Consider the following 15925-nt stretch of genomic DNA (forward strand, 5'->3'; position numbering starts at 1 on the left):
TTTTTTTTCTCTTTAACTTAACAATGCAGATTATGTAAGCACACGTGCTAGATTGTTGAAACTATTTACCCCATACATTTATCATTATCACAAGAGCCCACAAGTCGGCAAAAAAAAAATTTGAGATAAAAGAAGAACTGTCGAACAACATCAAATTCACCATTAATATGTCTATGAAATCAAAGATAAAAACATTTTTCGGTAAAAACAGACAATACGCTGTTGCTGGTGCGAGCAACAATCCATCAAAATTTGGTTACAAGATTTTGAATTGGTACATTTTGCATGATCTTCCAGTTATACCAATCAACCCCAAAGAACAAGAAATTTTAGGGAAAGAGGTTGTCTCAAATGTCTCGGCTATTATCAACGCCATTGAAAAGCATCAAGATATTTCTAATTACAAAACTTCTGGTGTTGATGGTTTGAGTATTTCATTTTTGACCCCACCTGCCGTAACTGTGGCAACTTTACAAGAAATTGGCAAAATTAATGGCTATGATAAGGTTATTAAAGGTTTATGGTTTCAGCCGGGAAGTTACGACCAGGAAGTATTAGAATTAGCTGAAAAACTTGGTGAATTTGACAAAGTTGTACACGAAGATGAATGTATTTTGGTCAGAGGGGAAGAGGGTATGATTTCTGCCAATTTGTAATTCTTTATTTTGCAAAAAAAAAAAAAAAAAAAAATTACATATCAATATGTGTACATTTAGAAACTGAATAGCAAGATACTTCGGGCAATTGCTTTCAGTTTACTACAATACATGTTTGTTCAATCTAGTATTTTCTTTATATAAGTTCCCCAACCTTCTTCGCCTGTGTGGTAGTCATGATTGTGATCTGGCTTTTTCTCTGGTATAATAATTTTGTAGGGAAATGGAGCACTGTCGAGCGATGTGATTGGTGGTATATGCTCTTTGTATTTATCAGCAATATCATATATCCTAGTGAGGTTATTTACAAAATTCTGAATTGAAGTTTGGACATTTTGGGATTCGCCATTCGATACCTGATCGAGTGGTAACGACTCCACGTTTATCAACCAAGACTCCCATACTATCAAGTCATCCTGAACATTATAGGTGCTATTACCAAACCATCCACTTTTCTTCTTGTTGGCGCTTTTACTCAAAAACTGAACCTTTACTTTGGCTTGGTTTGATGCTTCAGTTATTTGATTTAGTATTTTATTGATTTTCTCGTCAATCAATGAATCCAAATCAGGTAAATTATTAGCCATAGGATACGTCACATTCATGAATTCGTTTGTCACTGGTGTTATGGGACCAAATAATCGATTAAAAAATATTGTCCATATGATTCCTATAGTGGTTCAGATGATTTAGTTAGTCATACATGGCTCACAAATAGACCCGTGTTAAAAAAAAAAATGCGTTACATACCTTTTAAGGACTCTCTTAGCACAGATCTCTCCGCTATTACATTTATTATAAACTCCATGATTTTAGTGATATTGGTATCAATGACAGTTCTATTTGACGTTTATAGGCTTTTATTTGACCCGTGTTTGATGTGTAACCAAGTGTGGTATTACAGTTCAAGATAAACAACAAACTAGTTTCATGTACGAGAGTGCGTCTAGTTATTTTATTTTTTTTTTTGTCTTGGAGTTTTCTGTTTCATAACAAAACCAGAGAATGGGAGAAAACAAGACACGCAGAACAGCCTCCATCAAATATTTATCACCATTCTGTTTGGGCCAATTGTAAAAAAAACTGTAGACTGTTGTAAACTGAGACGTATCTACATTATGTGATAGCTTGGGTAAAGAATTATCTATTTATACATTATGAGTTTATTGTAGAAGTCGATAGCCTAATCACAATCACATATTTCTAGATTAGGAAATCTGGTATTGCGTTATCATATTAAGGAACGAATACAGCATAACAAAAGAATGAGAGTCCAAAAAAAAAAAAAATTGAACTACAACCAAGGCGGGGGAAACAGTGAGGCAACTTTGGTTCTATTTTTTTTCTTCTTTATCGATTTCCTTGTTAAACCGATTTTATTATTTCTTCCATTTCATTTCGTTACAGTTATTTATTTCTTTTTCTCTATCAGCAAACTATAACAAGGGTTTGTGAAAACAATTGAAGAATTGAGAAACAAGACGACAATTTATTCATACACTTATCATGCAACATACTAGTGCTGGAGGAGGATTTTTTTCAAAAATAAAGGAAAACTATAGTAGCAAATTGGCAGGTTTATCACTAGCTGGAGGACCCTATGTTGAGAAAGATGGTTCTTCAGAAGACAGCACACTAATTCACAATGCATTTGTCAAATACTACGACTCTAAAGGATTACCATATCCCGACTGGTTAGGAGTGAAAACGTTTCAATCTCAACAACAACAGCAGCAGCAGCAAGGATATGGCAGAAATCAGTACCAACAAGATTATTCCCAATCTAAATATCAACCGGTGCGTCAAGACAATACTTTCAATAATAGCTATGCGACTAGGCAACAGCAGCAGCAGCAGCAATATCAACAACAAACGAATGGCACTAATAGACCTAACTCAGGTGGGTATCATCGTTCTTCAAGTCGATTACAGGACTTGTACAACAAGTCTCGTCAACAAACTATACCAGGTCAAGGATATAATACGAGTAACTCTTGGAGTAATAATCGTTAGATTAATAGTTAATTATATGATATATTATGAGTTTAGACAATCACTATGGATAATGGATATATTTTATTTGGTATTCAATATTTTTCTTCACTATTCAACCTTTGGAACTCACGTTCCCAAGCATTCCTACAGACTATAAACCAATCAGGTAGCTTGTACTCTGCAGGTAACTTTATCTTTAATACATGAACATGTTCGAATGTTTTAGGATATTTTTGCAAATTCTTGTAATACATAAAATCAGTAAGTTCATTAAATTCCACTTGACTATTATTTCTAGACTCTTTTCTTCTCAATGTAGGTGACGTACTAATATAATCACCAGAGGGGGATTTGGTATGGCTGTTTCTGAACTTTAGGTTTTTGTACATGGTAAAATTATTCTCTTGAGTAGACGATCTGCGTCGGTTACTTCTTGCACTTAAGAAATGGTCACCACTAAATGAAGGGGAATTAGAATAACTATTGTTTCTTTGATAACTAATTTTCTTGCCATCAACGGAATTCAATCGTCTTTTTGGTTCTCTATTATTACTGCTTCCTTGCTCCACGAGCTTCAACAAATTTGCTGGAATCTGCGGAGAAGCAGAAAGTAATTCATCATCCAAATCATCCAAGTCTTCATCATCTTCATCTTCAATTGCATCATAGTCGTCATCAAAATTATTCACATCGCTTGTTTCACTGAGGTCTCCATTATCAGTGTCGATTGAATTTGATCTCAAACATATGGTATTATTTCCTCGGGAATTTCTTCTGCTTGGGCTATGATGTTCATAAGCAATTAATTCTACTTGAACCAATTCAAGAAAAGTCTCCGCATAATAGTTATTTTTTGTAGACATCCCTGAATATATTCTATACTCATTAAGAATCGAATTAAAATTCCATTTTTGTATTCTTCTCAACACTCCAATTAAAGTGGCAGAACTATCAATTATAAGTAGTGGGTAATTCTTCTTGTTAAACATTATCTCAAATGCTTTCATGACAATATTTTTCTCAATTAACATCCATTGATCTTTACGGTTTAAGGAAATAGTACTGAAAAAGTTTTTAGGTGTGTTGAGAGATAAACTGGTGCCTTTCGATTGGGCCTCTTGCATTGCCATATCAACATCGTCTTGATCGCCTTTGGAAACAATACCAGTATGCTGATGATTGGATATTTTCATTCCACCTAAATTGAAAAACTGCAAGGTGGGATTGTTTTCTAAAAAATTATTTAATGATCGTGGTGGTTTTTCGGTATCTAGTATTACCATTGATCTCAAGTTTAAAGTTTGTAAAAATGGGAAGTTTTCACTTTCCAATTTGGTGCTTCTGTAAATACCAGACTCAACAGTCCCAAAGTTTTCCGGTGGCACAAGCATTATTGAAGGTTATATTGATGTGTAGGGTGAACCACAGCTAGGATTAGCTTTTTGATAGATTTACTATGCAAAAGTATTTTTTTTTCTTATATTCGCATGTTGGAATTGAAGAACACACACAAAAATCTACACACTGTAATGTAATTACTACTTTTTTAGCTTGTATTTTCTATATAACTACATATTGGTAGACGGCAAGGCGTCAGAGATAGAGTATATATATCAGTGTCCAACTCTAGTGGTCTGATGCTACTCGGTAGTCCGGTAACCAAGAGACCTGAGATAGGTCTGGTTCACCTAACTACCTCACACATACAAATTAGTTTAGAAAAACGGTTCCCTGTTATATTTCCGCTGATTCTATATGGTTTAACAATCAATTTTTTTTTTTTTTTTGCAGAAAACTGGAATATGTGTCAGTCCATCATTCCTATCATTCATGATACCTAAGTGTTAGGCTCTATTCAAACTAACCATAATTTGTGAGAATATTGAATGAATATTCTTCATCAAATATCCATTTCCGTTCTGGAGGCATTTGTTTTCCTCTCAACTTAATAATAAAAAAAGCTGTCACTCGAGTTGAATCAAGAATCATCAGTTTTGGGGAAAACACTGGGATACGAGATTCAACTATTTCATCCCTTTCGTCTAAAAATTGTTCCAAATATTCAACAGTGTCTATTAATGAAGTAGGTGGTAATTGAAAAGAAACCACATGCATATGATCAACAGGATCATCAATCTTGATCTGAAATTTTTCACTGGCAATTTCGAATACCAATTTTTCTAAAGAAGAAACTAAAAGTTGTTTCAAATGATCATATTCTGGTTTACCAATTGTGTCAGGATTAAAGGCTTGAAAGTAAATTCGATGATCATCATCAATATGGAAATAACGGCAACGATAGTACAAGTGTGCCAAGTCACGGTCATCAAAGTATTCATAAGCTGTATAACCGTCCATAAATATTGGTTCTGCATTTACACGTAAATACGCTTCTGGATTCTTGTCGAATGTGTGTACGAGTTGCTTAAAATGTTTTGGTAAATCAGACAATTTTTTCTTAAGCAGCTTCTCACTATTAACTAACACGTTGGAAATAACTTTTCGAACTTCTGTACTAGTGGCATGTTTGCACATGGCACTAATGTCAGCCGTGAGTTTGGTTGGAGGGACATTGATGTTGTTGTTGCGATTGGCAATCCGATAAAGATCAATTGGAGCTTGAGCAGCCTCTAATCTTTTAATTTCTCTTAATTTAGGATGATGAGGACTTTGTGCAGCATAATATTCGGCTAGAGGAGTATAATCAGTAGTCCTAATAAAATTATGTGGTTTGGGTATTGCGATTCGTCGTATATTGTGCTGTACATTAGGTGGAGGTGGAGGTGGAGGGATAGATTTAACAAGCTCTTGGTTTGACAAGCATTGAGTTGTATTTGCTGATAAATTTGATGGCTTAGAGGTATCTGGTTTGTTTTCAGGCGGGCTTGTCTCAACACTTTGTAAAGACTTGTTTGCTGTCAGCGATTGTTGTTGATGATTCTCCGAAACAGGCCCAATCTCTTCCTTACTCTCTTTTCTAGGTTCTTTCCCGAACTCCACTTTACTCAATTCCTCAATCACTCCGTTAATTTCCTCTTTAGTATCAGGATGCTTTGACATTGAAAAGAATGGCTACGTAGTTATTATTGCGTTTTGTGTGGAGTATTCGTTTAATTTTTTTTTTTAATTTTCTTAATTCTCGATTTTTCAGTGGGCCGGTATAAAAATAATCCAAAATGCTACCAAATTTACAATAAGAATTATTCAAACGGATATTTTGACCAAAAACAGTAGCAAACATGCCATACTTCTCTTCTTTGAATCTTAACACTAACAACCTTGACTCTTAGAAGAGGTATAAGAGATAGCTTTGATTTGAATATAAATGCCCGGCACCGGCTCGGAAAGAGTGAAATATTAAAGAAGCACAAAACCAGTTGTAAGTGAATATTCTCTCGGAAATATCATAAGGTTGTGTCAGATGCATGTCATTAAACAAAAAATTAGAAGAAAAGTGTATTTAATCATTTAAAACCCAACTTTCCCATTATAAGTGGTTATGAATTCAGGAAAAGATTTTAGACTGTCCATTACTCCAGATGAAAATGTCAGTGCTATTTTACCTTCATATTTTATGTATAAGGCAACAGTGGGTGTAAGTGTACTTACAGCGGAACAAATGGAAACTCAAAACATTGATCCTCCAACGTATATCAATGAGAGCAATCAGGGTTTGAGTAGTTCTTCAATTTCACCCATTCTGACCGTTGACTCGTCCACAAATTCTGTACATACTCTGCAATTTGCATTATCCAGTGAAAGTCATGTACCAATTAGTAATGAACACCAAGTTGGGTCTGAAGAAAAAATACTAGATAACGTATACCGTCTTCCCAATTTATCATTGTATCCTAATATAGTTGGCGACAACATTCGACTAGAAATTCATTTCACAAAGGAAATTGGGGAACTTGGTAAAAAACCAGAATTTATAAATCCTTTCGTGTATGAGTATCAACAAGGTGATGTGATCAGTGGTTATATTGTTATTGAGAATGCATCACCAAAACCAATACCCTATGACATGTTTGTTGTTTTATTTGAAGGGATATTTATGATTGTCAATTCAGATCATGGAAAGCCTGCAGTGCCAGTTAAAATGAAAAAGTTCTTGGAATTATTTGATTTTTCAGCAAGTTGGACAGAGGCAACAATTAATAGATTACGTTCAGAATCACACAATCCATATGTTTGGCTTGATTTTGTTGATCCTGTAGATGGTATATCAATATCATTGAGTAATGAAAAATTTCTTAAACCACATAAAAAGTATAAACGATTTTTCACTTTTAAAATTCCACACAATTTGCTAGATTCAGAATGCAATAACCATAACTTGTCTAAACATGTTAAGCTACCACCCACAATTGGCGTTACTGCAAAGAATGAACAACACGTTGAGTCATCGATTTCTTCCAGTCAAAAGTTTGAGGATTTTTCGTTTTTAGACACATCAATATCATATGGTGTAACTGCCAGATTTATAGGAAGAGTACATCCGATTGAACAGGAATTTGGAAAAATAAATATTCCATATTCAGATAAAGGGTTACAGGATTCGAAAGGTGATCCATTCATAGTATTAAAAGAATTAACCAACTATGTTAGGGTTATTCCCCAAACCTTCATTCTCACTGAAGAAGCTATGTCACTGAAAGCCATAGAAAACCAGATTTTATTTCAGAATTTGATACTGAGAATTGAAGAGAAGATTAAATCTGGTAAAGAATTGATCAAACAAGTTTCAAATGCCACTACTTCAAACGATTCCAATAGAGAGTTATCAGTTGTAGAATTTGATGTTGCGAAAAGAGAACAATTATACAAGCCAGATGTACTCCTGGAAACCAAAGAACAATCCAGTTCTCTCAAACATTATGAATCGTTCACGTTGTTTAACAAAAAATCATTCACTGGTACAAGCACAATTCTAGGAGTCTTGCATTTGTCCACTCCAAAAGTTAATTATTGCATAGATTATATTCCACCTAAAGAATATAGAATACAGACAAATACCAATCCCTCTTGGAAGCTTAAAATGCCTTTGAAAATCTCTATAAAGTCATTTGAATCTTCCGTAAAGAACCATAATCTCCCAACCATCAAATCGGTTACTGCTGATTTGGTTGTGGTTACTATCAAATCTCCCAAGTATCCCATCCCAATAGAATTCGACCATGAAATGGTTTGTAACAATGAAACAGATATATCATTTGAGGAAACTATATTCAAGAACAATATGGTTGAGCCATTTAAAGAGTATGCCTTAGAATTATATCAGCTTTCACAAAAACTTGGAGAAGAGAATTTCCAAATTGAAAGGCAATTGACTGAAGATATTAAAGCCATGTGTCAATTACAATACAAAATTTCAGAATTACACGTGGCCAACTTGAAAATAAATGGACACTCATGGAATAAAAACACGATCAATTGGCCTATTTCTAAGAAAGAAGCCAATGTAACTGTAGATGTTGCCATAAATTTAGAATATTTATCACATCAGCTTCTAAAGTCTTTACCCGAATCACTAAAATCTTATAATAGATTCAATTTTGTTCCTGATTTCCAAAGTTGTTACATGAGTAGATTATACTATATCAATCTCAATATTGTGTTATCATGTGGTACCAAATGTCAACTAAAAGTCCCACTTCAGATTCAAAAGAGGTGAATTAGAATAAATCAAGTTTTTCTGGTGTATAGATCATCAAAACTTGAATGTATTGCTTTTTGGTTGAAGATTTATTTTACAACCACTGTAGTTAAGCAACCTGAAATTTTTTTTTTTTTTTTTTCGCGTCTCTCCGCTACACGATCCAAATATTTTCTCTGTGCTGTTCCCAAATTAAGTTTTTCTTTTTGGTTGAAAAATTGTTTCATACAGCTTTTCTTCCTATTTGTCATTCGTTCGTTATCAACAACTCCAACTTAGACATATTCACAATGGATAGAAATCGTCAATTGTTATTAGTGATAGGGGTCCTTTTCCATTTTTTTTATTTATGGTCGATTTTTGATATTTATTTTGTATCACCATTAGTTCATGGTATGGATCATCATAAATCCACTTGGACTCCACCAGCAAAAAGACTATTCTTAATTGTTGGAGATGGATTACGTGCTGATAAAACTTTCCAAAAATTGACTCATCCACGTACTGGTGAAGAAAAATATTTGGCACCTTATTTACGTAGTTTAGCTTTAAATAATGGGACTTGGGGGATTTCTAATACAAGAATGCCAACAGAATCAAGACCAGGTCATGTGGCCATGATTGCGGGGTTTTATGAAGATGTGAGTGCTGTCACTAAAGGATGGAAAGAAAATCCTGTTGATTTTGATTCATTTTTCAATCAATCTAAACATACTTATTCATTTGGACTGCCGGATATTTTACCAATGTTTGCCTTTGGTGATGGAGTTGTCCCCGGCAGAATCGATGTTTGTATGTATGGACATGAATTTGAAGATTTCACTGCTAGTTCAATTGAATTAGATGCTTATGTTTTCCATCATTTGGATGAATTGATGCACAATCTGACTACTAATGCAACGTTGAACGATGAGTTGAGACAAGATGGCAATGTTTTCTTCTTACATTTGTTAGGACCAGATACTGCAGGTCATGCATATCGTCCTTATTCTGCTGAATATTATGAAAATATAGAGTATATTGATAGGAAACTAGAAGAAGTGATACCACAAATTAACAAGTTTTTCGGTGATGATCAAACAGCATTTGTATTTACTGCTGATCATGGTATGTCTGATTTTGGATCTCATGGTGATGGTCATCCTGATAATACCAGAACTCCATTGATAGCTTGGGGTGCAGGTGTTAAGAAACCAATACATTTAAAGGACGTTTCCAATTTGGAAGAGCAGTTATCTAAGCAATCCCCTGAAAATAGTGGATTTGAATCTACTTATTTTGATACTTGGGAACTTGACCATCTTGTTAGAAATGATGTTAATCAAGCTGATATTGCATCTTTAATGGCTTATTTAATTGGTGCCAACTATCCTGCCAATTCAGTCGGTGAATTACCATTGGGTTATATTGATGCTGACCCGGTGACAAAAGCTAGAGCATTATACGCCAACTCCTTAGCCATTGTCGAACAGTATTTTGTCAAAGAACAAGAAGTTTACAATCATCAATTCAAATTTAAACCATACAATCCATTTGAAGAAAAAAGTATTCAAGATTATCAACTGGAGATTGAGTCTTTAATTGATCAACTTGAAAAGAACGCTGGTGATGAAATCGAGAAAAAAGTTATTAAAACAATTGAGGAATTAATGAAAACAACTTTAGATGGATTGACTTATTTGCAAACTTATAATTGGTTACTACTTCGGTCTATTGTTACTTTAGGTTTTTTTGGTTGGATTGTTTATTCATTCAACATTTTTTTGAAATTATTTGTATTGAATGAAGACGAATTGAAACTAACTCCAGAATTTTCCATACCTTTAGTTGGTGCATTTGGAGCATTAGCAGCATCTATCAATTATTTATTATTTTATCAAAATTCTCCATTTAATTATTACATGTATGCCGCTTTCCCATTATATTTCTGGTATACAATTTTAAATGAAAGAAAATATTTGACAGCAGGGATTGAATCATTCCTTCATGGGATTTCCAATACGACAAAATTTCTAATAGTAGCCTCATTTATTGGAATGTATGAAGGCATTGCTTATGGATTTTTCGAAAGAGTGATGTTTTCGGTGATTTTTATAATCATTGGTATTTATCCATTATTAGTTCAAGGTGCACACAAGGTCTCTGGATTAATGAAAATTATTTGGTTTACTAGTTGTTTGTTAATGTGTACTTTTACCAACTTGGATCCAGTGAAAATAGAGAGTTTATTTCAAATCAATGTTGGGACAATTTTTGCATTGATTGTTAGTATCATGGGGACAAAACAAGTATTCAAAAGAAAAGAAGTAGGACCGATTCAAAAACAATTGGTTATTGCTCAAATTGCTATTATTCCAATAATTTTATTTGCCACTAACATCTCTGTATTGTCATTACAAGCTAGAACAGGATTACCATTGTATTCACAAGTTTTGGGTTGGATAACTTTTATTGTTTCTTTGATAGTATTACCAGTATTACATTTCATTAATCCTTCTAGTGATTATCAATTGAGACTATTAATTATATTTTTAACATTTGTCCCCACATTTGTCATTTTAACAATTTCATTTGAATTATTATTTTATGTTGGGTTTTCATTGATTTTATTACAATGGTTATCAATAGAAGAATTATTGAAATTTTCTCATAAGGAATTAGTGAAAACATTTGAAAAAACCGGGAGATTACCTAAAGGATATTGGTTACAAGTTATACGTATTACTATTATTGGGTTTTTCTTTTTACAATTGGCATTTTTCGGTACTGGTAATATCGCCTCAATTTCATCATTTTCTTTAGATTCAGTTTACCGTTTAATACCTATTTTTGATCCATTTTCAATGGGGGCATTATTAATGATAAAATTAATTATTCCTTATGTTTTGTTATCAACTTGTCTTGGAATAATGAATCATCAATTAGAAATTAAAAAATTCACCATTAGTACTTTGATTATTTCAACAAGTGATTTCTTGTCATTAAATTTTTTCTTCTTGGTTAGAACTGAAGGAAGTTGGTTGGATATTGGTGTTTCAATATCAAATTATTGTTTAGCTATATTGAGTTCATTATTTATGTTGATTTTAGAATTGATTAGTTCGGTTGTATTGAGTGGTGTTGAATATAATTCGATCGGTACTAAATTAGACTTTGAACCTATAAGTCATAGAGTTAGAAAAAGAAGAGTTACATAGAATGTTTTAGAATATAATAAGAACTGGTTATTAAACTGACTGACACACTGAATCATTTTCTTGGTGAGCATCATGTTCTTAGCCGAGCTTTTGCAAATAATGAGTCAAAAGCGGAACAGAAAAAAAAATCCCTGTTTACTGTTTTAAGAGCTGAAAAAAAAAATTTCTTCTAGTGGAACCAGCTCAACAAAGTCCATTCATTTATTAAAAACCAGGAAAACATGACTACTGCTGATGTATCCTCAAAAAGACATGTGTTAATGATTGATAATTATGATTCATTTACTTGGAATTTATATCAATATTTACATCAATCTCCTAAATGTGGTAAAGTAGACGTTTATAGAAATGATAAAATCACCATTTCTCAAATTGAAAATGAAATTAAGCCAGATATAATTTTTATTTCTCCAGGTCCAGGACACCCTTTGACTGATTCTGGTGTTTCAAGAGAAGTAATTAAGTATTTCCTGGGTAAAATCCCTATTTTTGGTGTTTGTATGGGACAAGAATGTATATTTGATGTATTTGGAGGTGATGTCTCATATGCTGGGGAAATTGTTCATGGGAAAACAACTACTATAAAGCATGATGGTAAAGGTATGTTTGAAGATGTACCACAATCAGTTGCTGTAACTAGATATCATTCATTAGCTGGTAGTTCTAAATCGTTACCTGATGTATTAGAAGTTACTGCCGTTACGGAAACTCAACCAGAAGTGATTATGGGAGTTAGACATAAAAAATATACCATTGAAGGAGTTCAATTTCATCCTGAATCAATTTTAACTGAAAGTGGACAATTAATGATTGATAATTTATTAGGAGTTTATGGTGGTACTTGGGAAGAAAATGATGCATTTAAAACCGGTAAAATGATTAACAAAACTGGAGGCGGTAATATATTACAAAAAATTTACAAACAAAGGAAAATAGATTATGAATCAATTGAAAAATTACCAGGTAAATCATTTGAAAATTTACAAATTGAATTTGATTTAGATCTTGCACCACCATTAATAAATTTCTATGATCGTCTTAAATATACTCAATCTAGTTTGAAAGAAACCATTATATTATCAGAATTCAAACGTGCAAGTCCTTCTAAGGGGGATATTAATATAAATGCTCATCCAGCTAATCAAGCATTGACATATGCTATTAATGGTTGTTCCACCATTTCTGTTTTAACTGAACCTCATTGGTTTAAAGGATCCTTAGATGATTTAACTTTGATCCGTAAAGTGATTGACAAACCTACCACAAACGATTATAAACGTCCAGCGGTATTGAGAAAAGAATTTATTTTTAATAAGTATCAAATTTTAGAAAGTAGATTAGCTGGTGCTGATACAGTTTTGTTAATTGTTAAAATGTTGAATGATGACACGTTGTTACATGAACTATATCAATATTCTTTGGATTTGGGGATGGTTCCATTGGTAGAAGTTAATAATAGTGATGAATTATCTCAATCTTTGAAATTGACTTATAAGGGTTCAACTGAAGAACCATTAATTATTGGAGTTAATAATCGTAACTTGACTACTTTTGATGTTGATTTGAATACCACAAGTAATTTAGTAAAGCAAGCTAAAACTAGTGATAGAAAAGGTGACGTGTTGGTTCTTGCATTATCCGGGATAAGTTCAGTGGATGATGTAAAGAAGTACCAGTATGAAGATAATGTAGATGGTTTTTTGATTGGAGAGAGTTTAATGAGAGCTGAAGAAAAGGGTGAAGCAGGTAAGTTTTTGCATGATTTATGTACTTGCTAAGTTTTATAGATAATTTGAAGTAAATAATAAGTTATTGATGTGTTCTGTCAACTCGTTACCTAGGTTAACAAAAGTTCCATTGGTTAACGATTAATCCATCTGTAGAAGGTATATCTGAGTTGCAAAACATTTGACAACCAAGAAAGTATTGAAGGAAAGGACAAAGTACGCCAATTCATTACATTTCCTAATTGGGTTAAATTAATGAATTACTCGAAAACACACAAAACACAAAAAAAAAAAAGTATAAACTGACACGAAAAAAAAAATGAGATTCATTCTCTATTTTTCAACTAGACGTGTTTTGTAATACATTTCTTTATTGGAAACAAAATGATTTAAACAATTAACCTCATCAGAAGCCAGCAACTTCTGTTCCATATTTAATTCATTTGATTTCTCTTCAATTTCTCTATTTTTTTATTATTGAATCCATAACTTTTGGTTTTAGCATTACAAATCAACATCCATAATGAATACCACTCCATCAAAAAAAAGAACCATTAGAGATATTTCTAATACTCAATTACCACTTACACCTACTAAAACTCCAACCAAATCTAAGAAAATCAGAATTGATGACACTTTTGATGTTGGAAAACCGTCATGTGTGAAAAAACTAGATTTTGGACTTGTTACACCCACCAAGAAGAAACCTTCACCTTCACTATCAACTTCAATTTACTCGCAAGCTAAAGCACTATTTCAACGTGGATCCAATTTGGGTCACTCTAATGATTATTTTTTGACTAGTCGAGAGAAAGAGGCTAAATATATCACTGATTTTGTTACAAATAGCATCCAACAGAAAGTATCCAATAGTCTATATATTTCTGGTCCTCCTGGTACGGGTAAAACAGCTCAAGTTCAACTAATACTACAACCATACCAACAGAAATCAAGAATACGAGTAGTGAAAATTAATTGTATGACATTAAACAACCCAGAACAAATTTATCATGAAATATATTGCAAAATAATGAATAAATTATCAATTTCTTTTCATAAACGGAAGACTTTGGATGATTTTATGACATTAATGAATGATAATGAGAATCAACAATTTGATTCTGTGATTGTATTACTTGATGAATTAGATTCTTTGATTACAAGTGATCAACAAGTTTTATTTCAATTGTTCAAAATGGCTAGTATGAATAATATTCCTCAGACTAAAATTAAATTGATATTAATTGGGATATCTAATACTTTGGATTTGAGTAGTAAATTCTTACCAAGATTAGTTAGAAATAATATTCAATTGGACAACCTACAATTTTTGCCATATAATGCTGATCAAATTAAATCAATTATAATAAACCGATTATCAAATCTTAAACAGGAAATCTTCCATCCGGGTGCAATACAACTTTGTTGCAAGAAATCAGCATCAATATCAGGTGATTTGAGAAAGGCATTTGATATATGTTACAAGTCAATCGAATTAGTAGAAAGAAGTTGTCAAGGTACAGATGTGATCAATAAAGTTATGATTCAACATGTGGCCAAAATATGTATGTCAGCTTTTGGCAATAATGAAAATCAATTGACCAATTTGAATTTATTACAAAAGGCAATCTTGTGTCAATTATTCAATTGTCAGAAGGAGAATATTTCGAAACGTTCAACCAGTACCACCACTCTTACTGTGAATTCATTTTATGATTATTATAAAAAGCAATATGAAATGAATGATTTGATTGGACTGCTAAAACATGCCGAATTCATTGAAATATTATATGCATTGGAAAGTAGTAGTTGTATTTTGTTAACCAATTCCAATAAAAATGGTGGTAATAGTAACAAAAATATTAAATTAAATGTATCCTACGATGATATAGTGAAAAGTGTTGAGAACATTGGAATTTTGAAGAAAATTTTACAAAAACCAAATTGAACGAATTATGATACAAATAGATAGATAGATAGATAGATAGATAGATAGTTTTTTTTTTTTTTTTTGCCCTTTCATTTGAATAGAGTGCAACAATAAACGGTGACTTACAAAACCAAGAATATCCGCGGATTGAAAATATTGAACTATCCGGATCTGTATCAATTTGAGTTTGTACCATGGGGAGATAACGATCCGATCCTTTTATTGACTTTGTATTTGTATTGCTTAAGTATACCCGTGAGTTATTCTGTGTGTGATTAGACAGATTGAAAGACCCTAAAAAACTGCCACAAAGAAAAGCAAAGTCTGGCATAGAATGACAATTATTCATTTAGAAATTAAAATGGGATTCGAAGTAAACAATTAGTAATTAGTAACAATTGCAACAGCTGACTATAATGAATAACACTTAGATGTTATTTTCGACAAGGATATTGAGAAAAAACAGACCACAAAACATCGTGACAGAGGAGAGAGTGTGTAATAGACGACATTACGACATTTTACAAAGTATTGAGATAATGGTGATGATGATGAGAGAGACATTTTTTCTTTCTTTCCTTCTTTTTCCCCCTAAAATAAACAAATTATTTATCTTGAAATTTTTTTCTTTTGATCACTTTCTCACCACCTTTTTTTTGTTCAAATTAAAAAAAACAACCAAACAAAAAAATATTATTTTCTTTTTTCCTCCTTTCCTTACCTTTCCTCTCTCCTTTTCCTCCTTCCTGCTTTGTTTTTTTTTT

The 15925-nt window shown here is 32.6% G+C and overlaps 9 protein-coding genes across 9 annotated transcripts, besides 2 other annotated features; 6 read left to right on the forward strand and 3 right to left on the reverse strand. All coding sequences in view use genetic code 12, as the record gives it.

The window, feature by feature from the left end:
- Positions 1-167: 167 nt before the first annotated feature.
- On the forward strand, positions 168-656 carry CD36_11370 (conserved hypothetical protein; the record flags this gene model as incomplete). The annotated part of the gene is made up of 1 exon (XM_002417733.1): positions 168-656. The coding sequence occupies one exon, from the start codon at positions 168-170 to the stop codon at positions 654-656; it is 489 nt and encodes a 162-aa protein (XP_002417778.1).
- A 119-nt stretch (positions 657-775) lies between these two features.
- Positions 776-1464, reverse strand: CD36_11380 (conserved hypothetical protein; the record flags this gene model as incomplete). The annotated part of the gene is made up of 2 exons (XM_002417734.1): positions 776-1326; positions 1407-1464. The coding sequence occupies 2 exons, from the start codon at positions 1462-1464 to the stop codon at positions 776-778; spliced, it is 609 nt and encodes a 202-aa protein (XP_002417779.1).
- Positions 1465-2162: 698 nt separating this feature from the next.
- On the forward strand, positions 2163-2669 carry CD36_11390 (conserved hypothetical protein; the record flags this gene model as incomplete). The annotated part of the gene is made up of 1 exon (XM_002417735.1): positions 2163-2669. One exon carries the CDS (start codon positions 2163-2165, stop codon positions 2667-2669), a length of 507 nt encoding a protein of 168 aa, XP_002417780.1.
- Positions 2670-2743: 74 nt separating this feature from the next.
- Positions 2744-4042, reverse strand: CD36_11400 (conserved hypothetical protein; the record flags this gene model as incomplete). The annotated part of the gene is made up of 1 exon (XM_002417736.1): positions 2744-4042. One exon carries the CDS (start codon positions 4040-4042, stop codon positions 2744-2746), a length of 1299 nt encoding a protein of 432 aa, XP_002417781.1.
- A 134-nt stretch (positions 4043-4176) lies between these two features.
- Positions 4177-4353: a mobile genetic element.
- A 158-nt stretch (positions 4354-4511) lies between these two features.
- Positions 4512-5711, reverse strand: CD36_11410 (transposable element protein, putative; the record flags this gene model as incomplete). The annotated part of the gene is made up of 1 exon (XM_002417737.1): positions 4512-5711. The coding sequence occupies one exon, from the start codon at positions 5709-5711 to the stop codon at positions 4512-4514; it is 1200 nt and encodes a 399-aa protein (XP_002417782.1).
- Positions 4521-5660: a mobile genetic element (ORF related to 5' half of Zorro4 ORF1, conserved in C. albicans.).
- Positions 5712-6150: 439 nt separating the features above from the next.
- On the forward strand, positions 6151-8325 carry CD36_11420 (E3-ubiquitin ligase complex subunit, putative; the record flags this gene model as incomplete). The annotated part of the gene is made up of 1 exon (XM_002417738.1): positions 6151-8325. One exon carries the CDS (start codon positions 6151-6153, stop codon positions 8323-8325), a length of 2175 nt encoding a protein of 724 aa, XP_002417783.1.
- Positions 8326-8597: 272 nt separating this feature from the next.
- On the forward strand, positions 8598-11504 carry CD36_11430 (GPI-anchor biosynthetic protein, putative; the record flags this gene model as incomplete). Its single annotated transcript, XM_002417739.1, has 1 exon — positions 8598-11504. The coding sequence occupies one exon, from the start codon at positions 8598-8600 to the stop codon at positions 11502-11504; it is 2907 nt and encodes a 968-aa protein (XP_002417784.1).
- A 221-nt stretch (positions 11505-11725) lies between these two features.
- CD36_11440 (anthranilate synthase component II [Includes: Glutamine amidotransferase; Indole-3-glycerol phosphate synthase], putative) lies at positions 11726-13282 on the forward strand (the record flags this gene model as incomplete). The annotated part of the gene is made up of 1 exon (XM_002417740.1): positions 11726-13282. The coding sequence occupies one exon, from the start codon at positions 11726-11728 to the stop codon at positions 13280-13282; it is 1557 nt and encodes a 518-aa protein (XP_002417785.1).
- Positions 13283-13754: 472 nt separating this feature from the next.
- Positions 13755-15179, forward strand: CD36_11450 (DNA replication licensing factor, putative; the record flags this gene model as incomplete). Its single annotated transcript, XM_002417741.1, has 1 exon — positions 13755-15179. The coding sequence occupies one exon, from the start codon at positions 13755-13757 to the stop codon at positions 15177-15179; it is 1425 nt and encodes a 474-aa protein (XP_002417786.1).
- Positions 15180-15925: the final 746 nt, after the last annotated feature.

The sequence above is a fragment of the Candida dubliniensis genome, chromosome 1 (genome assembly GCF_000026945.1).
Source record: "Candida dubliniensis CD36 chromosome 1, complete sequence".
Classification (NCBI taxonomy): Eukaryota; Fungi; Ascomycota; class Pichiomycetes; order Serinales; family Debaryomycetaceae; genus Candida; species Candida dubliniensis.